The sequence below is a fragment of the Elaeis guineensis genome, chromosome 13 (assembly GCF_000442705.2).
Source record: "Elaeis guineensis isolate ETL-2024a chromosome 13, EG11, whole genome shotgun sequence".
NCBI lineage: Eukaryota > Viridiplantae > Streptophyta > Magnoliopsida > Arecales > Arecaceae > Elaeis > Elaeis guineensis.
In genome coordinates, this window is record NC_026005.2 from 42,622,507 (window position 1) to 42,649,672 (window position 27,166).

Sequence of the window (27,166 nt, forward strand, 5' to 3'; positions counted from 1 at the left end):
AAAAAAAAAAAAAGAACCCCATAAAAAGCCTCATGATTTATTTGAAAATGTCCCTGAGCGGCCTTAAAATTTATTTCAACTAGGTGGGAAAAAATACAGTCCTCATTGCAAACATTCCAACAAATCTAGCCATTCTATTCATCAGCGTATTCCTCCTCAAGTGCACTGAATCTCCCTCTCTACTGAACAAAAGTGCATAAATATTTTCACTACACAAACAGCATATACACCTTGACCACCGAACATAATAACATAGTTCCAGAAAAATACGAAGACTCCCCCACCAACACGCATGACGTCTTCTATAAATTTCAACCAAGCATTCTTCTACCAAGAGCTCCAAACTTCCATCTGTATGAATCGAATAATCAATTTTCAGTACACTCAGATGTAATAGAATCCAGCATAGCCATAAGGTATACCATCCACTTGGATTCCAGTCAAACTCTACAAATTTTGTCACAACACAGATCACCCCAGCTTCATACTCTAGCCCAGCAAGTCACTGAATAGATTGGGGTTATTCCCTGTTGGTGTCACGCCCACCTGTCTTGCAGTTGCATCTTTCTGCAAGGAATCCTGGAGATTCGGGCCCTTCTTCACGGCTGCCACATTTGCTGTTTCATGCGAGTTCTTATTAACAGTATACATGTCAGCCAGTGCTGGATTCAAGGAACCAGAGCTGACCCCAGCTGGTGGTGCGTCTGCGTAAAGTGCCATAAGATCTGGTGCTTTAGGACCAGCTGCAGAAGAGTGATCAATAGCTGAGGGGGCTGACGTTGGCCCTAGGAGCCCTTCCAGCTGCTTAAAGGGATCTACAGATGGGATACTTGCTGGAGTTGGTTCACCCAAATCAAGCAGATCTGGAGGTGGGGAAGAAGGAAGTGTCTTCTCCTTGGGAGGTTCAGAAGAAGAAATAGCTCCTTTAACGGCTGGTTTCTCTGTACTCGTTGAAATACCCTTAGGTGTCTTGTGGGCAGACGGTTGTCTCTTCTCACTTTTAACAGTTGAAGCACCAAATAAAGAAGCAGCTAACTTCTGCTTTTCAGCTGAAACTTCAGCCTGCTGTCTCCTAGAATCATAGAAACTATCTCGTGTTTGGGAGCTTGCTGTTCCTCCTCCATCAAGATGGGTAGCCCCATTTGCTGTCTTTTGAGTACTTGAGCTAGAAGATGCAGAGGGTGATGAATATGTAGGTCTACCCCACTTCCTTTGAACACCTTCAAGCCGAAGCTTAACTCCAAAATCAGCAGATGAGGCATGAGTTGCAGATGGCAGATTAGCAGCTTGGTGGGTCTCTCTAGGGTAGGTTTGCTCAGGCATTTGAACTAGATCAGTCGTTGGGAGTGGGAGTGCAACTTGAGCGACTGTTGGTGGAGGGGAGGGCTTTGGAAGCTCATATGCCTCAAACCTGAGAGAATGACTAGAAGCCTCATGCTGGTATTGGCTTCTGAAATTGCCAATATTGAACATACCTGATCTTTCATTCTCAGGAATATAAGGCCTTGCTCCCTTTTCAATGGACTGGATTACAAAACTGTCGAGGAATGACAGGTTCTTATCAATCTGCTGCGACAAAAAAATAATAAAAATAAAAAAATACTTATCAGTTGCCAGGCTTGGATGCAAGAGCAATAAGAAGCAACAGCACAAGTTAACAGTGACACCAGAAATATGATGATGTATTGGATTGGATCATGAGTTTATTTCATGACAACTTACAAACCACTGTCAGAAATGAGATGTGCTAAACCACAAGAAACTAATCTAGCTGAACATTTTGTTCACTGGATTACATGCCATCAATTAACAGTGCAAATCAACTTCAAGGATTTTCATCAAATACCATCCTTAAGATTACTGTATTACTATATTCAACCAAGGCATCACATAATTTTCGTCAAGGATAAAACTAGCTGAGATTCTAACCAGTTTAATGCTGAAAAACAAGATGCAATCTATATTCATTACCACAAGGAAAGAGGATGTGATATAAACATGTAACCATATATTGACCCCCTTTTGTTCTTTCACCATTTTTGCTTGCATATGATTTGTTGGACTCATTTTCAACTTCTGTGCTGACAATAATTATCACAAAGAATTTTGCAGGCTACAAACAAGGGCAAAACCATCATGCAACAACTAATCATCAGAAAGGTGGCTGGCTAGATTATAACATGTAGATACCCCACAGCCTACATGTTAACAAGAATTGGCAACATTACTACACACATACAATAGATCCTCTATCATACATACTATTAGACATCTCAAAATAGTTTATCATAAATATTGCCTACACAAAAAAACATATACAGCATGTATGGACTCAAGTAGAAGTGAGAAGCTAGAAAAATAGCCTTATATAGAAAACAGCCATGTTTGATCATAACTATTAGAAAAAAGTAAATCCACCAAAAAGTGCTTGATAATGACCTCAATATCCTCGCAGCTTGCATCCAATGGCATGACACTTTCAACAGCTTGGCTATCTAAGCCCAACAAGGCTTGTAACTCATACGCACGCTGCTGCAAGTCTGTTGAATGTGATGCTGATAATTCATCAATCAGGGATTGACACTGTAACAAGTGATCAGAAGGATAATCAAAACACAAACTATTCTAAGAGATAAAATTCAAGCATAGTTTAGTCAATCAGCAAAAGACCTATAATTATGGTTAAGTAGACTAATCCAAAAAGAATCAAAATCATAATCATAATCATCAAGCCTTTCCCCAACTATTTGGGAAGTAGAGTAATCATATAAGTTACCAAAATGATTTTGCTGCAGACTCCATTAAAGAACGGGAAAAACAGAAAGCAATCCTTGCTGATGCGACCGTTTATATGTTCTTATATGCACACACACAATGGTTTTGGCGTTGTAAAACATATTCAGTTACATAACAGATCTGATAGGCAAGCAAGAACTAAATCCAAGTTAAAAGAAAACAGCCAACCTTTCCTGTCGCAGGAAGAAGTTCAATAATGCAAACTAAATGGAAACTTTTAATAAAATTTATCACTATAGAAAGGAAAGAATGGTGAAGCCCATTATACAAGTACTGCTAGCTTTATACCTACTAGTAAAAGTGCACATGCAGATGCACATTTATTGGAAATATAACCAAAGTCCATAATTGACAAGAAGTTAATTATGAAAATACATGAAAATTATTTATATGAATATATTAGGTAAGACTGATGTTAGAATGTTTTGAGATTAAAAATTTGGCATATATTATTACATTTTATAAAGTCAGGCTTTTGAATTTCATTACATTGAAAATACATAAATTATAATATAATATAATTTTATAGTTTTTATATAAGATTCATGTTAAAATTGTAGTTTGGAGCAAGATTTTAAATCCCATGGGACAAAGGTGTCTCAGTATCTCCATGGAATGGGATGTCCCGCTGTCCCGTCCTGTCCCGTCTCGATAGCTGTCTCGATTATGCAATCCAATAGATATCCTCCATCTCTCCCCCCTTTTTTTTCTTTTTGTTTTTTTTTCTTTTCTTTCTTTTTCTTCTACCTTCCTTTCCTTTTTTTTTTTTAGTCATTCCTTGTTCCTTTCTTTCTTTTTCTTCTCCCATTCCCTTCTTTCTTTCATTTTTCTTCTTCTTCTTTCTTTTCATTTTTTCCTTTTTTCATCTTTCTTTCTTTCTTTGTATAGATGGATTTCGGAGTCCCGACCCCATCCCCATCCCGGTCCCGTTTTCTCATAGGATCACGACGGAACGGCGGCGACACCCTCTATCCCACCAAGACATAAAACCTTGGTTTGGAGATCTGTCCGATAAAATGGTTAAAATTCTGTAATAGCCTACATGGAATCATCAATCTTTCAGAAGGCACAATTTTGTTGACATCTATGATCTGATTTGGTACTGATCAAACTTTTCACAAAAAAATTCGGATTAAACTTGGATTTGTTGGAAAGGCCTCTTCACAATCTATAATTGATAACCCTGGGTCCTTGATGAAATATGCCAATTGTTTCTATGTCAAATAGTGGCCAAAAGCTATAGCTGTTTTTTGGTGAGGATTTTTTCTCCAATGTGAAAAGGCTTAACTTTTTGCAGAAATATCACATTTCAATCATCTTGGACTCGTTGGAAATAATTTTTCAGATTTATAATATATCATATGACCTGGTAGAAATCCATTTTTATTTCAGTCAAAAAGCAGCCAAAACAATAACTGTAATTTTATACCAATTTTCTTTAGATTTTTGGATAGTCACATTAGGAGTCCTTAGAGAGTAGTGTAGATGGCTAGGACTTCATCAGTTAGAACCAAGGGTCATGGACTTGTGATCACTTCTTGGGGCAAAAAAATACATAATGACACTCTTATACAAATCTTTGTTGATTAATGCTGTAAACACCAGTGTCCACTTTCCAGCTTTTATGATTTTGATAAATACAAAATCATGATAATGCCTATGCAGATTTTACTTTCGCGCATGTTGGTTTCAGAGGCAACAATTAGAGAGAATAGCAAAAGCCAGTAAACTTATGACCCAGTACTCAAGAAATCCTAGCATCAAATCCATGAAATATACATTCACATAGGGCTGCCTAAGCATACCCCGAGCAGAAGCAGATAAAATGGAAACACAGAAATTGATTGAGCGACATGGGAAGCTTAATACCAGGCCAAAAAAAATAATTCTCTTACACTTTTAGCCTGTTACTATTTCATCAAATCCAACACAACTGCATAAGAGTTTTAACATTTAACTGCAATTGAATTTTACAAGTTGGCAGAATGCCAAATTTCTACAAAGCACCCATAAGAGAAAAAAAATGCAGCTAAGAATTGGCATGCTGCAAGAATGCAGGCAATTTTGATGAGGACATACAACCATACATGCAAATGCAAGTGTAGACAAGAAAATATTATCAAAAAGGATAAAATAATTTAATTGTGAAACCTATCAAAATTATATCAGTATACTCTTCAAATTTGTTGCAGTCTCTGGGGAACCAGCAATTTTTTAGAAGACAACTTTCATAAAGATGTAAAATTTTAATGATATTAGACTCAATAGAAAGGTCTTTTAGAGATCTAGAATTGATATTGCATGACCCTCAACAAAATCCCAGTTTTTCATGGGTCAAAAAAGGCTGAAAGCTACAGCAGTAGTTTATTGTCTTCCGACTTTAGGAATTTTAATCATATTTTTAGGTCCGTTAGAATGTATTGTAGATGGCCATGTTTTCTTCTACTAGATTCAAAAGCTATCATTGCTTTAAGTCTGTTAGAGTTTTTATTTAGAATATAGAAAAGAGTTTGATTGTCATCGTGCTCTTGTTAGATTTCAAGTATATAAGCATTTCTATATTTTCTCTTTGTAACTTATAAGGGAAAAACATAGTGGGAACAGGAGACAAAAAATAGGTCAAATATGGCTTCAGAGTTCCCACTCATATCTCAGACTAGTCATAGTCTACCTTCGCTATCTCATTCTTTAAATTTTCCTAGAGAAGATAGCAATTCTTGATTGTTTCCTCTCTGTTTAGCATCATGTTTGCATCAAAGTTAAATATGACCCATGGCAACTTGTGGATGTGGATGTCAATGCATGGTAGGAAGCTAAACAATTATGCTGCTACAATGTATAAGGTTAAATGGCTTCTATTATGACAAGAAGCTGACATTTCCCAAATGAATATTCAATATTGCAAGTGCACCCACGGTCCAGAAGATGTGACTGACTGACAACCGGAGGAAGAGCAAATTCCCATTTATGACATGCAACATGAGAAATAGAAGCCTGAAGGATTAAAGAGAAGGCATTTCAAGCCGCAGAACACAGTCACAAAAGCAATCTTAGAAGTTTGGAAATAATTCTTGTGGAAGAACCATGAAAATATTATTAAAGGAGAAATACTACGATGATGCCACTTCCTCAAAAGCTCCTTTCAACAAACAAGCCCATAAATACTCACAACCAGCTTCAAGAATATGAAAAGAAAGCTATCATATCACCAAGAAGATTCAAAAATTATATTTTAATTATAATTTAATTACACTAGCACCACTCTAAAAATTCATGCCCAGCAAATGCAAAAATTAGAAGGATTCTCACAGATGTTCATCTGAGGAAGTTAACCAGTATCCTGATAAGCTGGGAAAAGCTGCTACCATCTAAATTGGAACTCTAGAAGGGACAAAACTATTGCCCAGTTGATTACATCTACAGCACATCCATGGTCAACTGAACATGGTAGAATTGAGATATGCAGAATTGGATCTGATCTGTCTGCTCAAGCAATCACAACAAGATCACTTGAATTATGTGGAGAATGATAATAATGCTAGTGTTGATGTCAACCTCTTTGTGAAACTATTTCTATCCCCAATTGACAGAAAACTTTGTATAAATAGTCAATTATCCCATTTCCCTCTTCAGCATCTTCTCCAACCTCTTGATGAGAGAATTTTGATATCATGCTTTTATTTTTGTTTTGTCTTTATCTATGCCAAAGCCAGTGTAATTTTCTCTTGGATCTCCATCCTCTCAATCGAAGTGGTTACCCAGGTACAATAGAATCTGATATGCATCAGCACTGGGTAAACTAGGCCTATATCATGCTGTATTACCTATACTGAGGTGTGTCAAGGCAAATCCATACCAGTCATGTAACATTGGTATGCTTTTTTTTTCCTTCTTTCTTTCTTTTCACTCATTTATACCCGGGCCAATCAAGACATACCATCCTGTATTGAGGAATATTCAGTAATGCATGCCATCAATACAGTACCAATCCTCGAGATGTGAATTCTTGTTCTCAATGTGGTGGCATTCAAAATAACATGCATCTCCTCACTGTGAAACATGGACATTTTTATACAGTTATTATCCATTTAAATGGACTTTGACTTTTATTTTGTTAAAAGATGAACAGATTATTTTGTTGATTAAGGCTGTAGCCATACAAGTTTTAAAGGTCAATGCTAGAGAAAAGCATGATCGTCATGGGTACAGATATAGGGCACAGGTATGACAATATGGGTAAGCCTATACAACAAATTTTTTTTTTTTAAGAAAAGGATGGGATTTCTATCTTATGGCTATAACAAGAACACAAATACATATAAATGTGTTATACACAATGGTGCAATAGTATGGTTGCTCCACTATAAACAGGGTGTCAGACTCCGCACAAGAGTAGGGCTGCGTACATCTGACCCTCCCCAGACTCCACAATGGCAGCAGCCTCATGCACTAGGATGCCATTTTTCTTATAATAGCATACACACATGTTAGCAAGAATCCATAAGGCATAATAAATTATCACAACAATGTTGTCCATAGCACACTGACATCAACATCCATAAATTCAGCATTTAGTCATCATTCAAAATCCATAGACCCAAATGCATACTCCAACAATAACATCAACTTCACAGACTCTAAAACTAAGCATCAATCATTAAAAGGTCAATTTCTCAAAAGGGAAAAAGATGAGAAAAGAAAGGAAAGCCTGCTCTTTTATCTTTGGAGGCAATGTTTTAAATCTCTTGGGATGGGACTGTCTTGATTTTTCATGAAATGAGACGCGCCACCGTCTCACCCCATCCCGACACTTGAGACAGAGAATGTCCCAGGACGTCCCGATTGAGATGCTAGGACACTAGTGGGACAGTCCTATCCTGACACATGAAATGGTATCCCATCCCGATATCCCGCGGGATGTCCCGCTGGAATCTGAATCCTTGCTTGAAAGTATTTTATAAATATTCCAAGAGGATCAATTAAATGTCTTGAGCCTTTTTCATTTTCAAACGAATAGGAAACCCAAAATAAGTATACAACATGTATCCAAGTGACATCTTACAAGCATCAATATCCAATATATATTTGAAGTAGACATTTCGTGCAATTTTGATACATCTGTGCCTATTAGGACCCAGAATAGCGAAACCTTAGTCATATTGCATAAAAAGTATATTACAGTATCTTGTCATCGGCAGGCAATCCTAGCTTTGCTAAAGAATCAGGTACAGAAATTTACAGAACAGTGATGGATATCTATCTTGATAAAATCCATATTGATCTTCATGAATGCCTGGTCATATATTACAAATATAGGTTGAATTTCTATGCATTTTTCTATTATAGAATATTAAAACATGTTTTCAATATTCTAAGTGCCAGAAAGGAACTAATTATAAAATACTTATAGGTGGCAGAATGCTAATGAACTCTGATCTATCTCGAACCAAAAAAAAAAAAAAAAAACTCTGATCTACATTTTGTCACTGAAAAGGCAGCAACACAATAATTAAAATATACTTGTGGCTGACATCTGATTAACATTCTCCAGATAGAATAGGAGCACTCTCTCTAGGTCTCTCTCTTCCTGTCCTTTACTTTCTTTTTCCTTTTTCATTAAGGAGTCCATAGGCATTGGGATACAGAACAGGATGGCTCTCCCCCAGAATACCCTACGACCACCAAAAAAGAATGGAGGCAACATTTCAACTCATATTCTTCAGCCACCAACAGATTTAAACAGCAGGTTGGCTTCAACAACTCTTCCGCAAGGTACTTCTAGTGCATTTTATGTAATACAAAATGATCTTATCATTAGGAAAACTAGGAAGAATAAAGCAAATTATCTTTTGTGAACAAAGAGAAATCTCAACTTGGACACTTGCAACATATGGGAAGTAGAAAAAGGTAACTTTCATAATGCCATGCAGTAACCTAAACAAATTATCCTCCTCCAGACAGAAAAGTAAGTTCAGCATGCTCTGTCAGTTAAACACTTAGCAAAGCCAACAAGAAATTTGAAATAGCAATCAAGGAGTATGATCAGACTTCATATAAATGGAATAATAAAAGAATATGGTAATACTAACAAAAGAATAAGGACAATAAAATAAAATCTTAATTTACCTCAGGCAACAGTTCCACTTTCCTTCCAACAGCAATTTCAAATGCGCATATTTTCATGATTGCTGATGTAGTATAAGCCTTTCCAACAGCAAGAAGAAAAGAAATTACATATGAATTACAAGTAACAATATGCAATGACATTATCAGATAAATGAGTAAACAAAAACTACACATACAGTACAAAATCACATGTACCATCACATCTCTTAGTCAGACTGTATCACAATTCACAGAAATAACAATATGTCACACCATACAGCAATTAGTCACAACTTCCAAATCTATACAAGGACATCAGCATCGCAAAAATTATTGACTAAATGGCAGCTCAAGTGAATAATTCTAGGGACAAGAGTCTTCCAGTATGCTTAGATATCAGAATAAAGTAGATCACCTCTATCATCATCTACCTTGCTTCCACTCACTTTTGAGTAGCAACTAAAGTAGATAAAATATACATAAAACAAAATTCTGATTGCAAATGGAAAGCCAAATCTGCCTCTATCCTAGTGGAGAATGAAATGACAACACAAAGGAAATCTCCTTGCAGAATTTGTTGATTTTTCTGAAAGATTTTATTGCATTTTAGCAAAATAGTAATACGTGCTATGCAACTTTTTAATGTTCTCTTATTATAGAATGTCAAATTGTGCTGTCATTAACATCATGGGGACCAATGCATCAGAGAGAATATAATCCAGAACCTGAATTACAAAAAACCAAGGTCCATTGTTAAATGTCAAAATTGTGGATTTTTATTGTCAATGACATTAACAGAAAGCAACCATGAACTTCCAAAAAGTTTCTATTGCAAGAGAAAAATGTAATTGAGAACATCTTAGAGGCATATCTTCATCATTACAGATGTGGAAAAAGATCTCTGTGTCATCCTTCATCAGGATATTTTGATCTTACCCCAAAGGCTCAGGTTTGAGTCCCAGCAATGGGAAGCAGTGTATACCAGTGTATACCACTGCAAATATCAGTCCCAACCCGAGAAGAAAAAGGTGCAGTTGACATTATGTTGACAACCAGGAATCAAAAGCATATCAAACTATGAAATGGATTTAAATCATGATATTCATGAATGAAGGGAATCTCCTCTTCTCTCGATATAACATCAAAGATGGCCTAAATTCTTTTGTGAATGAGGATACACAAAGCTAAACTTAAACATCCGGGACAAGACTTATTAATAACAGCTGCTACAGATGTTGAAAAAGGTTACTAGGATACCAGAGAGAATGGAAGTCAGATAAGGAGCTCATATACCAATAGTGCAATAACAAGGAGTTAACTTGCCTACGGCAAGAATAAGAGAATAAATTTATCATAAAACCAAAAGACAGTCCATGAACTCACAAGTCAGCCCCCTACTGATAAGCAGACTGACGAAGCACTGTATACAAATGCCAGACATATATATACATATAGACATACACAGACGTAGAGAAATGCAGAAAAATTAATGTGAGAAACATAGGAGCAGTCAACTACCTAAAACGATTATGACTGAAGAGGTAAGAAAAGTAAATAAACATGGAAGAATTATGGCTGAATATTTTCGCAATTATTCACAAATACCAATTGCAAGATTTGAACAATCAAGCATGAAGAATTAATATCAAAGACATCCAAAACAATTAACTCAGACATTTAAACAATGAATCAATAATCAAGATCAAAGAAATTCAACATAAAGATGCACCCATCAATGATATGGTGGATCAGTGTTTTACTACATCAATTCATCAGTTGGGTGTAAATTTAACATTAAATTGTTGAATCAGCAATCAAGATCAAAAAATTCAATATAAAGATGCATCCATCAATAGTACGGTGGATCAGTTGTTTTACAACATCCAATCACCAATTGGATGTAATCATACAGTAGATCTATAGCAATCGAGTCCAAGTGCCAGGCAATGCCTGCCTGTCCCAAGCTTGTACCGCCACCCCGCACTTAGTCAATACCATGTACTGGTGGAGGCACTTGGTCAGTATCGAGTGGTGCTAAGCCAAAATGGAACTCATGTCATTTTTTCTTTTTGTTTCAACGCAATACACAACGATACACCTCATGCCAACAGCACTCAAACGTTTCTCCATGTTGTCATTATTTGTATTAAGAAGGGTCAAAATTAGATTACACCGTCAAATATTGACCAGCCAATGGTGGAGAATGAAGGTTAAATTGACTATGACTATTTAAAGATGAGAAATGTGCAGTATAAGCAAATGACGTATTTAGGTCATTCTATTTTATCTTTACAATACATTTGCAGATTCATTAATGGGCTGAAAAGTAGGAAAAATGTTCTTAGTCTTTTTCTTAAATAAGAAGTTTGAACCATTGTGATCATTAAATAATTCGTATTCAGAATATCAACTTTATTCTCATTTAAGCTCCTACTATAAGTAAATTTACATTAAAAAGATCCTAAATAACATGTTGGACTTGAAATCCTAGATTCATTAGAATTGTGCTACAGTGTGGCCTGTGTCTCTATATGATAGTCCGTGATGACATTAAATTATGTATCATTTAGATCAATAATTTGGTTCCTTTTCCCTTCTCTTTTACTTCAACACTCATTTTCTTTAAGTTTTTTTGTTTCTTGTGAACCCAAGGGTCCGTGATCGTTTTTGTAATATTGCACATTAAACTCTATGCCTCAACCACTTAAAACTATCAGAAGGACCAGCCTCTCTTTTTTCCTCTAGAGAGGGGCAGGCGGGGGTCTTTGAGATTTAATCAATTAGTACTGTGCAAATGTTTGCATGACCTAATCATCAAGAGGGGAATAGTTTTAGCTCATAGTTACAGTATAACCATGGAATTAAAAATCACCCTCTTTTTTCCTCCAGAAAGGGGTGGGGGTTTTTTGAAATTGAATCCATTAGTACTGTGCAAATTTTTGCATGACCTAATCATCAAAAGGAAAATAGTTTTAGCTCATAGTTACAGTGTAACCATGGGATTAAGGATCACCCTCCTTTTTCCTCCAGAGAGAGGTGGGGGGTTTTTGAAAATTGATCAATTAGTACCGTGCAAATGTTTGCATGATCTAACAATTTAGAGGAGAATAGTTCTAGCTCATATTTACAATAGAAGCATGGGGTATAAGATACTGGTTTTTCTTTTACAAAACAATGAATTTCCTGAACATCAAAAGATAACCACAAAAACTACCTCAACAGGATAGATATTAAAAGAAAAGTTTCATGTGAAATAAGAAATGTCCACAATAAGGGGCTCTTTGCATTCTAATTTAAAAATTGGTCACCCAAATGACTTGCAAATGTGGTCCCAGAAAACATACAACTCCTCTGTCTATGCTTCCTTTCGACATTCTAAAGGGACAAAAGAAAACAAAAGAAAAGACAAAAAAATCCAGCTTAAATTAAATGTCTGTCAGAATCGGCATCAGTAAATGCTCATCTCATACTCAACAACTAAATCCCTCATGCAAAAATAGAAACTAAGATCCATCCACTAATCCACAAGGTGGTTTGGGAAAGCAAACAAAAATCAATGTGCTTGAACATTTTAATGATGCAAGTAAAATGTCTTCAGTTACAAACAAGTATTAACCATACCTTGACAGTGTCATCAGTTGAGTGGGCTTCTGCTACATCACATAACTTTCCAAGTATATAAGAAGCAGAATACTTTCCATCTGCTGTCCCATATTCACCTAGAACCCAGCATATGACCTGCACTTACATAATGCATATAATGAAAGAATATTTTTGGGGAAAAAGTTACAGAAGTAGCAGCATTTTCCCTAATGAAGGTAGATAACAATGTCTTAGCTTAGAGAGAACAGAGAAGTACCTGCAGAAATACAGATGGAAGCTTTGGCTCCCCAAGAATATGTAAATATGAATCCACCTGCATAAAAAGAAAAATAAGTCAAATTTTTATAATTATGGAAAAGAAGCAAATGACAGATGGACTGAAAGTTTAAGAGAAGGAACAAAACACATAATAGCAGTAAACATCAGCATGTTTGACAAAACGCAGCAAGAAACACTTTCCATGATAACTTTGTGGTGCAATGGTACTTCAGTATTTTATGCAGCACCTAATACGACCATGTAGATTTTTTTTTTTTTGTTGGTAATAGACCATGTAGAATTGTATACAAACATTCTTTTAAACAGAAAAAATATATCAAAGCTATTATCTGTAGATTTTGAAGCATGTTTATCTTTAACGAATTAAAAAATTACAAAACATACATGAGTATGATAAGATAATGGTTAGTAACTTAGTATGATTTAAATGCCAACACTCCATTCTATAGAATGCAAATCACATCTGCTGGTATATGCATGCACTTCTATTGTGTCTATGACAGACTCTTTAGGAAAATGATTTATTTGCTTTAGAATGCAAATAACATCAGATGGTATATGCATGGACTCCTATGGTATCTATGACAGATTCTTTAAGAAAATGATTTATTTGCTCTTCCTTTTTATTTCACTTTCTTTTGAGAATTTCTTATTTGCTTTATGACAGATTAACAAGTCTGGCTCATTATTTTGATGATTTTATTCTTTAAAAAAAAAAATGAGATGCAATTTAGGTCAAGAGAGTAAAATGAGACAGTGGAAAAGGTCCGACTCTGTTTCTTTAAAGTGTATTTTGCATGTCCAGGTATGCCTAGTCCCTCAGATCACTAAAACTGATAAACACAATATGTTTTGAACAGCTCAAAACTCCCTTTGAACATGAAAAATTTTGTAGGCTAGTTTTATGAGAGAAAATTCAGATATTGAATTAAAGATCACCTTCATACAGAATAGTAAGTTTTTAATTATGTGCACATGCATAACATTACTATCATTATCTTATAATACTTGACTAACCTACTTCATGCATGACAGTAATGACACAAGATTAGCTTGGATAAATTATATCTGCAAATAATGCAGCGACAGTGACTAACATAAAGATGTAAGACTGCAATAAGATAGGAAAGCTGCAGAGTTTTTTCACCATCTTAGATCAAGATTGCTGCTTACAGAATATTTCACTAAGCAGGAAAAAGGTTTTGAATCATAGTTATAAGCTAAGGTGGCATTTGGCATGCCCATCAGTCATCAGTGTTTTTAAAAAGAAAAAAAACAAAAATGAAACACAGTATCTGTTTTCCCTTATGAAAACCTGAAACCTGTTTTGGCACTAGGGTAGTGGCAGCAGTGGTGGTCGGGGTGGCAGTAGTTATAGTGGCAGCGGCAGTGACAACTGGTGGCGGTTACAGAGGTGGCAACAGGGGTAAAAGAGAACCAGTATTTAGTTTTCAAAAGAAGTAAAAGCGGGAATTCGCAGCTTCTTTTTCTAAAAACTGTACAGTGGTTTTCGAAAAACCTGGAAACAAAAAATCAGCTGCCAAGCAACTTTTAAACTCTGTCCATGATTTTGTAAACAAAAACCACAACATGAAAATCAGCAACCATGGCAAATAGCACCTAAAAATGCCAATATTGGTGAGTTCTCTTGCTAACACTTAAGTTTTTGTCTTTATCCAAACAGGATAGAAAACATAAGTCATATTGTGAATTTGTTTAATTTCCCTCATCTCCTTAGATTTGCATGTTTCTGAATCAGCAATTACCCGCCTGTCACCAACAAAATACTAGTCATGTCACAATGCAATTTTATTAGGTGGACATGAAAGCATACCCTCATACAAGGCATTAAGGATTTGTTATTTTAAAAAAAAGGAAAAACAGAAAAATTGATTCCACATAACAGGCAAATTATAAAGCTTTTTGACCTTGAATATGCATGAGGTAATTGCAAATATATTTTATAGACAGCAGATCCCAACACACTGAACCACTAAACCCATAGCCACACATTTTGGATTATCTGGTCTGATCTTGCAAAAACATAAATGAGTCTTTTTACACATGCACTTCCAAAGGCATGTTAAAGCAGTACGTCTGAATATATGTAAAATTACTCAAAGCCACTAAGATTATCTTCAATATAATTAAGTCAACTTAGAAGAAGTACATACAGCAGACGATCTCAGTTGACTATCGGCACCTTCATCATCCTCTCCAAATCCTTCAGCAATTAATCGCATTAAATTATGTGCCACTCTAACATTTACAAGATCACCTGCATGCTCAAAGACCTTATTCATGGTCTGGGAAGTAAACTTGTTAGAAACTGTCAATGGAGTTCCAAAGTCAAATGCAGAATATCATTTTCAAAACAAGAAATTGGAAATAATACAATAACACTTGCAGAAATAATACAACAACATTCGTACATACCTGGATAAACCATTGGTTGCTTGGTGCAAATTGTTCAGCAAGCTCAACACAACGTGATGCTATTTCTGTTTTGTAATGATTGTCATTTATGCTTATCATGTAATCAATCATGCGATCAACTATCACTTCAACATTTGAGGACTTAGTCATTTTATAAAGTAACTCAAAGGTCTTGCGCTTTAGAGTATCGTCGGGATCCTGTGCAAAGCATGCATTCCAACAAAGAAGTGGTTCGATAAGTTTATATAAATTATCTCAGAAATCTGCAAGGGCATGTATCACTAAATCTTTCTTTTAGCCTTTAAGAAATAATTTAAATAAGAAGTAATCAAAATACTATAAACAAGATGTATAAAGCTTTGAGAATTGTGCAAGAAAAATAGACATCCTTTTTTTCTATTTTTGCAGATTTGAGACAGTTTAGAGTTTGGGACAAAAATATCCCTGGTTCTTTCAAGTAAGAGATTTTTCTCAGCCATGATGAAGAACGCATCCCTCTCTCATCTGCTTTCCTCCTAATATGCCCCTTCCCTCCATCACATCCTAACCACCTCCCTACCATTCCCCCATCACTTCTCTCATCTTCATCCTCTTTCTCATCCTTTCTCCCTCCTCCTACATCTACCACCCTACTACCTTCACCTTCAGGCTTGTGTTTTGGCAAGTTAAACCCCCACTCATAAAGAAGAATAAGGGGAGAAAATGAATAGTCTGGCCACCATGATTCTCGCTCGTATTTATGACAAGCGGCTTCGTCCAAAGCTAATTTCAGAAGATTTTGAATAGCAGCCTTACAGGTTTTAAGCAAGACATAAATTCCCAGAAGATGGAGAATGAGTCCAGAAATCAGAATAGAGCAGTCATTCTACAGAACTTGTTTAAATTTTTAGGGCATACACAAGCTTATAGAGAAGAGAACTCAAGCAAAAACTAGCGTGACAATAAACTTATGTAATTAATTAATTAATTAACAATATATATGCAAAATAAACAGCCAATACTATAATTTGTTACATCACAACAAATAAGTGGAATATAAATTTAGCACATTGACAAGATTGTCAAAAATTTATTTAATTTTTCATTACACCAACTGTACGCTAAAATTGCTCTTTCACAAATTTGTTCGAACTTTACTCAAAACATGTACAACCATTAACAACTTGTGGAAGCTTGTCTTTTGTCAATATTAATTTCATATTAAATCAATTTTCACAAATTTATGCAATCATTGTTTAAAACTTGTGTAAGCTGATTATTATTTAATGTCAGTGATGCACTTAAAACTTATGTAACCACTGTTTAGAACTTCTTTGAGCTCCCATCATGTTGATCTTAGCCTTTTATAAATTTAGCAAGTTTTACTCTAAATATGTGAAACCACCATCTAAAACTTTGCTAACTCATTAGTACACAGAAAATTGAGATTATTTATTAATTTTGAATCAGATATCCTCCATATACACTTCCACCATCCATTTTTTTTTCATGGGAGGAGGTTGAATTCATCAAAAGTCTTGATTGCTGAGCAGCAGGTGATATAAGGTGAATACAGGAGTTATTTGGGGTTGAAAAATTCATTTCAGGATAGAACTTCTTTAGGGTGGTACATTTTAACATTTATGTGTCTTGAGCAATTCTATGATCCATATATTTCGATTACTTCTTCCCTTGTGCTTTCAGTTTTAGCCTCTTTTTTCTTAAACTCCAAGCTGCTTATTAGTGTTGTTGTGCTCTCTCTCTCCCTCCCTCCCCCGCCCCCAATCAGTTATGAAGGAAGCCTGCACCAATTTTATTGCTGACCTAATTTTTTGATTAGATCATAAACTAATCCAGCCATAAATCTATTGAGACCAGTGCTGTTCAGATTTGATTTGCATCAGAACCTCAAAGCCAAGAATTCTCATCCCTTCAGATGTAAAGCTTTTGGAGAACAAGGACCATTGGAATCCAGAAAAATCATATTGTAATTGAAAATAGAGCTAGTTAAACTGAACAAAAGAAAAAAATTAACCACCACATTCTTATCACCAAAAATCTACAGCTTCTATTAATTGAAAGAGCCTCCATAAAGTTTGATAAAGTGTTTATAAGGGATTGGCCAGTAAAATCATATTTCCTCACAACTTCAGAAAGGCATGCGTAATTTACAAGTGATCCTTCCCCTTGTGCTTTAAGACATCAAAGACGAATGTCTTTATTAGTATGAAAAAGATCTATTCCACCAAGGCATTAGAACTCATAGTTCATATAATTTCTCCCCATGCCACTATCTTTCCAAGGCCCTTCAAAGGCATCTCAACCCTCTAAACCTTAAAGAAATTGAAACTTATTCTTCATGGTGTAAACACACCTTTTATAGAAAATATAATGATTAATGACACCCTAGAATTTCTCAACAAGGACCTATCCACCGAGGATCCCCAATAAGTCAGCTTCACATATGATGCAGTAAAAGGAGAGGAAAACAGGTATGGACAGATTATAGACTAGAAAAAAGATAGGATTAAAGAAGGAATAATTAGGAGTTTAAGAAAATCTCAAGATTCTGAAGCTTATTAATGAAAAAATGACAAAAGACAACTGCAAACTTATGTTACAGCACTTAAATACTAGAATTACAAATATTGCTTTTAATCTTCACCTTAGATTAACTACTTTAAATCCTAACCATTAAAAACTATTAAAATAAATCCTGAGCTACAGTACCCATGAACAGTAACTCGTTACAGTAAAATAGTAAAATAGCAATTAAAATAAATAATCTATTTAAAGTTTAAACCTAAGCTCCTGCATCATTCTTCTCGGCTTTGGAAAACTCAACTCCAGTGAGAAAGCTTTCAAAATTTCAACATACATCTCTGGATCAATCTTCTTTAACTCATCTTCAGCAATCCAAGTGCTCTAACTAGCTGGTTTACCCAACCACTTCACCAAAAATCTTCTGTATTGGTTGCCCTTTCGAGACTTAACTTCGTTGACAACCAAAGCATCTTCAATAACCTCAACTAAACCCTTAGGATAATGCTAAATCAGATCAAAAACTTCAACCACTTCCCCATCAAAACCCTCAAATGGATACAAATCTGAAACATTAAACACTGGACTGGTCTACAGATCTAATGGCAACTCAATTAAATAAGTATTTGAACTTATTTTCTTCAACACTTTGCAAGACCCAAGCTTTCTTGACTTGAGTTTGTGATAAATATCTTTAGGAAACCTCTCTTGCCTTTGCATCTCAGCACGTTGCTTAGACGGCATTCTATAAGCTGGCAGGTTTGATAACGACTACAGAGGCATCCGAAACCAAATCAATGGCATGTTGAATGCCCCTCATCAATGGCGAATCTTGTGGTAAGTCACCACTAACCAGATCTAAAAACTCTTCTAATAGTTGCTGAATTTCTGATGGTTGTTGAAGGGATCTACAATCTGATTACTGTCTACTATTTTACTCATTAGAGCATACACTACACCTGCTTCTTAGCATTCCAATTCAAATTTTTTAGCAGATAAAAAGCCACTAACCTTGCTTGCTTTTGAAGAACCAGCTATTTCTTTTGTTTCCTCCTTTAACAGATGCAAGGTATACTTCTTATTACCTCTATAGAAGGAATAAATGTTTGGGTGCCTAATTGTGGACTTCTATTTCTTTTCTTTATGTACTATGCATGTGAAACTAAAACTGGAAAGGGGGGGCTGGTTGTCAGTCTACAGAAGTGTGGATGGTTTGATATAGACTTTTGAAGCAACATTGATGGAAGAAAAAGGATAGAAGCCAGATCCAACTGTCACATCTCCTCTCTAATCTCTTCTCTTCTTTAGGACTCATTTGGTTCGCGGGAAAAACTTTTCTTTGTAGGAACTAACTTTCTGAGAATAGGATTTTGACATGTTTGATTGATCATAAGAAAATGACTAATTGTCGAGTAGCTTACGTTTGGTTGAGCACCCATTTTTCTAATAAAACTGTATAAAATAACTATTATACCCTTAGTAGATATAAGACTATACCTTTTTACTTCTAAACTTTATATAAATATTAATATTATATTTATATTAATATAAAATATAATATTAATATGTTATAATATAACATTAGACCATAATAATTTATTATGTTAACATAATACTAATACATATTAATATTATATTAATCTTTTAATATAATAAATTTATTAATATAGATATTAAATATAATATTATACTAACATAAATATTAATATATTAATATAAGTATTATATTAATATTAATAAAAATATTATTAGTGTATATATTAAAATATAATAAATATTATAATTTTAATATTAATATTAATATTATATTTATATAAATATTAAAATAATATTAATATAATATTATATCACTATCCAATATTTCATCGTAACCATTCATTGATATTTTACAAAATCTTAGTCGTAGATCTTAAAAGGATATTTTAGAAAAGAAAAAAATACCACCACTTCCATCCCATGGGAAGTGCCAAAACCCACCACTTCCATCCCATGAGAAGTGCCAAAACCCACCTCCCCCATGGCTTTCCACTTTCCATGAAATGTGAGAAGTGACTTCCCATGAGAAGAGCTTTTTCCACTCTCCTCTCAAAACTCCGAGGTCCCCTCTCCACTTTCCAAAAACTGCTGCTTCCCCCTTCCACTTCCGTCAACCAAATGAGTCCCTAGTGTTTTTCCTTATTCTTTTTATTTCCTCTTTTGCTTTCTGTGCTATTAGTCCTTTTGCTGCTGTAATAAAACCTGCAGTTCTCACAAGGAAAATATGAGTTGGTTTCCAGGGTTAAACTGATCTCCTATTCCTATTAGGAGAGTGATAGAACCTTTTAGTCTTCTTAAATTTCAATCTAAGCCCACCTAATATCTGCATGCAGTTACAAAACCAGTGCAGAGAACTAGGCAATCTAATAATGAAATCATCAGAAAACCCAACAGAGCACAAACACTCTTTGGCTACATTTGGTTTGCAAGAATGGTTCTCAGGAACAGGTGGTAGTTTCAGATTTGAGCTCATTCCCATGTTTGTTAACTGAATTAGACATGGGAATGTTGATTCTAGCTGGTATTAAACTCCCACAGAAAGGGTAAAACAGTAGGATATGTGCCTGAGTAATAAAAAATGATATTTATATATTTATTCATATAAATAATGCATAAAATTATTATATATTATTATTTGTTTCAAAAATAATTTATGATATAAAAATAATATTACTAGTTAAATATTAATATTGCATAATATATACTGAATATCAAATAAGTATTAGAAGGTTTCCATATATTGTCATAATATTACTGTTTATGACAAGGTTTGCCCCATCCACTCGAGATTACTGAACTTATTCAAACATAGGAATTGGAATCAGTAATTCTTAATGATTCTCAAGAACTGATATGTTTGGAATGGGAACCAAACAACCCAATATAGCCTTTCTAACTCTAATAGCCAACATTATCCTAGAAACTCCAGAAAATTCAGAGAACGCCTTCCCTTCTTCTTAAGACTCAAACCGACCAGTTTTATGCAGCAAAATGAAAACCTTTCAGATCCATCAGAAATTTTTGACCTGTTCATCTCCTTTGGCCTATCATTGCTTGCAAATAACCCTCGGGGTTTGCATCAGATCATATTTCGGAGTGGATAATGATCACTTTGATTGGTGTGAAGTTTATGATCTGGATTTGTTACCTATGGTCAGCTTATCATTAGACACAACAGTAGTTATTATGTTGTTGAGCCTGTTCCAAATCTAGAAATCCTATTCCATCTCCTACTCCTATTCTCATTTTCCAGGCCACTCTAAACCATGAAGAACATAAAAGCAATATCCTTAAATCTCCATTGATGACTCTTCCATTTTTACAAGTCCTAGTTTTAAAAACCTAAACCGTTTGTTTCCTCTAACCTCTTATTTGCTCTTTTGACTTGACTCCATGGCAATCTACATCAAAGGTTGTATTTTCTGATCATAAAAAGTAAAGGGTTGCATAAATTGCTCATAACCAAGTAATATGAATATGTAGGTAAATCTTACCGTAATATGTAACGTGCTATCTTTTCCTGTTTAGGTGTACACTAAAAGCTCTAAACACAAAATTGGCAAGGATCATGAAGGCTTGGAGCCATGACTGACATACACATGTAGCTTTCTAGTGCCTACACTTGCCATGAAGATCAATGTTCCCTAGCTGTGCAGTTCATGCTAGATCCACAGGTGAGATCATGCTAGATCCACAGGTGAGATCAGCATGAAACATGGGAAGATATGGTACACAAGTTGTCTAGATGTTGGAAATCCACAAGTGTGTGGGTGAGCTCATCTTGTAAAGGCTTAGAATGCACCAGCCAGCTTATTATAATCTCTTCTACATCTGAAATTTGAACAAGGGTGGCAAAAGTAGCATAGCACCCTGGTTTTGTAAATACTGGAAACCCACACTAACGTGGGTTGCCGTATCTCTTGAAAGCTTGCAATATACAAGACAACATATCTCCACAAATAATTGCTATGTTCATCATTCTAAAATTCAAAAGAATCTACGAGTTGCAAGTTATTGGACTACTGAAATCTGCTTTAACAAAGAGATGAATCGCTTGATGAACCTCATGTACATGGAGAAAGCATATCCAGAAATCATATACCATTCAAATACAGTAACTTTAATGGCAAATAAGCAAATAAAGAGTAGTATACTATTATTCATTTTCATGAGACAATGGAGGAAAAATAACCATGGGCAACTCTAGCAAGCAATGTAAATTCAGGGAAGAAAAAATTGTTGCCCTTACCTCTAAGCAATCAATAACAGCCAGCTGGTGTTCTTCAGCAATATCTGGATTTATTTTTATGAGTCGACCAAGAGCATCAATACCCATATATTTAAGGTTATGACTGTCACTCTGCCAATAAAAGTGAATATGAGGTTCGAGAAAAGTGCCAAAAAGAAAAGAGATGAAGTAACGCATGCAATAAAGCATGTTATAAACCATGACTGGAAAAAATTAGCTAACAGACCTTCAAAAATCTGGAAGTAGCATCAACAGCAGTCTCTAGTAACTTAGGACTGGGATAGATGGATGAAACACAGCATATGCATTCATATAATACAGCATTGCCAATGTTGCTTGATGCTTCAACTTTCCTAAAAATATCACCTAGGACAGTGTACATGTGTCCACTTGCTTGCTTGTCACCACCACCAAGTAATGCAAGGATTTTTAGTAGTTTTATCTGCAAATAATGAAACAAAAGGATGATATCATCAGAAAGGACAATTTAGTGCACATCATTACTTACTTGAACAGCACGAAAGGAAGCAAAAAGGCAACAAAGCCTATGAAGTAAACTAAAAATCAAATAATAAGTCATCAAGACTATAGTATTCAAACCTTTGTCTCGCATATGCAAAAGTAATCAAGGCCTACATGCCATACTAGATCTATTTTATGTACAATTAAACATATGTTCAATGACAGAAATCCAAAAATGCCTCTAATTGGTCAGTACACTAAAATCATGTTGTATGTGTTCTCTCATATAACTCTACGTTTGCATGCTTCATATAAACATAATGCCTGGACCAGCGTTTTCATATTACTAAAATGTGTTAGGCATCACTTTTTCCACAAGCATATTAACAATCCTTACATAGAGTACATAGCCAAGTTGACACCCCTAGCTAACATATGACAAGGGGATGCCATGTAACCTCCATTTGGGGTAAAGTAGCCTCTCTCCTCTTGTGAGAACACTATCCTAAGTCTTTTATAAATAAGCATTATAAGCTAACGAGCTATTTAATTTCATGAATGCCAAGTTGGTGTTATAAGTCCTTCATAGCCATTTCTTCCCATCAACAGCTACACATACTGTCAAAATCCTTCCACAGAAAATCAATGTTCCTTTAGGTCTTCATCTCCTCTCTCCAGATCCTTTTACACAACTCAAGGTCTTAATTGGCCTTTCTTGGTAATTGAACATTATCATACTAGTTATTGCATTGGCGCATAGAATCAATCTTTCATAGCAACTATCCACAAACATATATTTTATGGTACAGATATACACCAACCAAACTCATGCATCCACTAAGGATTAGGCATTTGCAGAACATGACCAGTTATGGGCAAGATGAAAGAACAAGATTGGTTTCAAGAAAAATAGTAGTCATCAGCCAAAAAGCCATGAAACAGAAAAAGTGGGAGGTAGACCATATGAGGCAACAAGTGCCAAACAGTGTGAATCCAGCCAATTTAAAGATTTGAACCTGACTTTAGGGATGGAATATGAGGCTGGATACATACCTAAAAGTAAAGTTTCTTTGGAATAGTAGAAGTCATCTTGTTGCAGTTTAGGCAATGGTTCACTATAATACTATGACTTACCTACAAAAAATTCATTTTACAAAGCGAATGTTTTATACAAACATATGTGCAAGAAATATGCAAAGACATCCATGCAACTATGATGATGGTGACAGCGTAAGTCATGTTAGTAGGATACGCTTTTATACAAACATGTGCAAGAAATATGCAAAGACATCCATGCAACTATGATGATGGTGACAGCGTAAGTCATGTTAGTAGGATACGCACCAAACAATTAGTAATTTTATAGCCCTTGAATTTGGAGCTTTGGACTTATGAAATAATATGCTATATTAAATATAGTGAAGAAACAACACAAGTTCTACCAAAATAAAAATATTAACTTGTTATCCAAAATGGAACAAATCCTTCAGATTTTTTTTCCCCTTCCAAATGTTCTTTCTCTAGCCTTTCCTCATGCAACAATACTAAAAGAACCTTGTGCCCAGCAGCTTCTGTCTCTCTTGACTCTAAAAGGCCTTGTCTTTCCCTCTCATTATCCTCCCTTTTATCTCTCTCCAAAACCACAAAGAAGAACTAGGTTTAGGGTTTTTGATGCTTGAAAACTAGTCAACACAGAGATTAAAACCTACCACAATGACACCAATCAGATGAGAGACAGCATTTCCATATGCCCTCAGAGGCTGTTTGTTAACATTCTGGAGGCTTACTGTGCCAACACTTTGTTTAGAAAATAAATGAGAATAGAATCCCATTAAGACTTGCAGAAGGTATACAAACACCCAGTTTCTTGGTATACCCTCCCCAAGAATTGGCACCATTAAGGTTGACTTGATGTGCACACATTAAATATGCAATTCAATATTTAACAAACAATGACTAATTTGAGGTTGATGGGCATCATAAAGATGCTAATTTTCGTGAATATACAAAATAATCAGTTAATGCATCTGTTTCAAATACTTGGATCCATGGTCAGAGGGACTGCATGTCATGAATCCTTGACAGAACTGTTACTGGGATTAGAATAAATAATTTGTAGTCACCATCATACCTGAATAAAAGGAGCTGGCATCTGATGGTAATCATAGGTCTTTGGAAGCCTTCTTTCAGCAACTTGCTTAAGAATGCTAACAAAACTAACAACCAAATCCTTGTATGAGTTTATGTCTTCCTTAATAAGGTCGAAAAGAGGGCAAAGTGTTGCACCCATCACCCCTGGATCATTATCACATAGCCTCTGCAACAAGCATAAATAATTGAAATAACATCAGCTGATCAGAAAACATGCAATACATATTAATAACCAAGGCAACCACTAAAACTTCAATAGTATATATATTTAGATTCTTGAAAAGATAGCATACCTCATGTAAACTTAACTACAACATGAAAGCCTGAGGCTATGAGAGTTACCACACAGAATTCTATTACTTCATTTATGATGTGATCAGAGAGTAATTCAGCCCCATCTCAGATATCTTCAAGCTCCAAATTACAATTTATGGTGTAACAACAGCAGCTGCAGTTAATATGACATTTTCCCCAAGTCAAAGTTCTCACCTCTCTCTCTCTCTTTGTGCATCTGTGTCCTAGGTGTTCCCGCCTGCTTTTTTGTTCAAATATTCATGCTTCCATGCGCTGACCACCACTCACACCCACATCCAAATCAAAATACTAAGAAAGGGGGGCAGAATGGAAGCATGTGGCTCTTCAAACACAGTAGCAGAAATGGAGTCATTAGAATGTGACCATCTTACAAACTACTTTACTAAGTGATATTCTAAAAGCACATGAATGTTGGATTTCCTTTGGTTGTACATGATCATTTTCCTGGAGGGCCTGCATTTCCTTTTATTTCAAACCATGTCTAATGCAACGTTATGCCCTAATTTCTAGGAGAAAGTCATGGTCTGATTACGTGGACTACTTCCTAATACCAAATAGGCTCATTAACATGTGCTATCTCACAAATGCAAAAACATAATTCAGTTTTGGGATCCATTCGATGTGTATCAAGATAATAAATATCAGAAATAGCACATACATTACAATAGAAAAAATAAATTCACAATTAAGAAACATGTAGAAAAGTGTACAAAATGGCAATCATCAAAAATTTTCGTATAACCCAACCTAATTCTCTGGTTCTCGGTCAAAAATGCAAGAAGCAAATTTCTCTCAAGCTGGCAAAGTCAAAAGCAAAAGGAATGAACCAAGTTCATCAGAATAACTTCGGAAGCTATCAAGAGATAACTGAAAGAACAAGAGTTTGCTCAAGCAGACATGAAGACATGGAATTTCTACTATTTGGTTTCCCTGTGTTTTACAAATTAAAGGCACATGGAAACAGAAATCTTTGGAATCTATTCTATTGCCCTCTTGAAGCAGTACCACAATATTCACTTGGTTGATCAAGCAGGGAGGAAGAGAACTAACCCTATGGATAATCTCAGATAATTAAATAGGCACTAAGGGAATAAATCCGGCACCCAACACAGACCAAAGGCAGCACCTTTAATGAACAAGAATTAAAAGCATAAATATAATCTGAAGTAAAGAAATTCACAGCAAGGGTCAGTCTACTCAGCAAGAAATAAAATCGCAAACTGCAATGCAGGCAGAGAATTTAAAATTTGAGGGAAGAAAAAGACCCCTCTACCTTCCTGAAATTGGAAATGAGATGAGAGACCGAGTTAGGCGCCCGCTGGTAGAATCGATGGAGGGCCAAGACGGCCTTCTTCCGGACGGCCTCCTTGGAGTGGCCGAGCAGCTCAACGACCTGCGGCAGCACAGCAGGGATGGTCTCCTCATTGATAAGCTTGCAGACAGCGGTAAGGGCAGCGCAGACCACGAGGTAGTTGTCAGAGCGGAGGTCCTTCTGGATTGTGTTGACGATGAGGATGATGAGGTCATGGTCCTCGTTGAGGAAAAGGGTGACGGCAAGGTAGCCGGTGCGCTTGAGAAGGAGGGAGTCGTCGTGGGTCATCTTGACGGCGTGGATGTAGCCGAAGGAGGCGTCGTGGCCGAGCATCTCGACGTAGACGAGGCGGATGAGATACTCCTTCATCTTGCGGCGGGGAACGTCAGGTTCGGCGATCCGGCGCTTGAGGGTTTCGATCTCGCGGAGGATGATGCGGTCCTCTTCCGCCTTGGAGCGGGCCTCACCGATGGACTTGACGAGGTCCAAGAACTCCTTCGATTGGCCCCATCCGCCCTGGGAGCCCATGGCGAGCTCCCGCCCGATTGTCTTTAGCTGCTCCAGCTTCGATCCGCCGAGATCCGCTCCACAGGATCCAATCGCAGCAGCGGAGCGCTGCTAGGGCTTGAGAGCAAGAAGAACCCTAGATCCAACCGAGGAGAGGGAGAGAAGGGTATCGAGATCTGGATCTCGGAAAAGAGGCGGTGAGCAGAGAGGTGGGAGAAAGAAGAGACGTAGAATTATCGAATCGATGGGCTGCTCCTTTTTGAGAGTGTCGGACCGGCTCTCTCTCCTCCTCGTTCTGGGACAGATGCCGCCTTGGGCGTGATCGAGAGGAGAAGGGGAGAGAGGCTTTGTTTTTATCTGCTATCACCGGTTAATATAAAAGGAGAACTTGGGAA

General features: G+C 36.0%; 1 protein-coding gene across 2 annotated transcripts; it reads right to left on the bottom strand.

Moving 5' to 3' along the window:
• Positions 1-36: 36 nt before the first annotated feature.
• On the bottom strand, positions 37-27,082 carry LOC105035626 (AP-4 complex subunit epsilon). Of its 2 annotated transcripts, none has more exons than XM_010911238.4 (11): positions 26,226-27,082; positions 24,618-24,803; positions 22,251-22,466; positions 22,025-22,135; positions 15,220-15,417; positions 14,958-15,089; positions 12,761-12,817; positions 12,523-12,639; positions 8,923-9,000; positions 2,440-2,583; positions 37-1,566 (listed from the first exon to the last, which is right to left on the bottom strand). In XM_010911238.4, exons 1-11 carry the CDS (start codon positions 26,790-26,792, stop codon positions 490-492), a joined length of 2,883 nt encoding a protein of 960 aa, XP_010909540.1. In that variant the 5' UTR covers positions 26,793-27,082; the 3' UTR covers positions 37-489. The 2 variants fall into 2 exon arrangements, with proteins under 2 accessions (XP_010909540.1, XP_010909539.1); XM_010911237.4 differs by having other exon boundaries at positions 284-1,569; positions 26,226-26,968.
• Between the last annotated feature and the right edge of the window lie 84 nt (positions 27,083-27,166).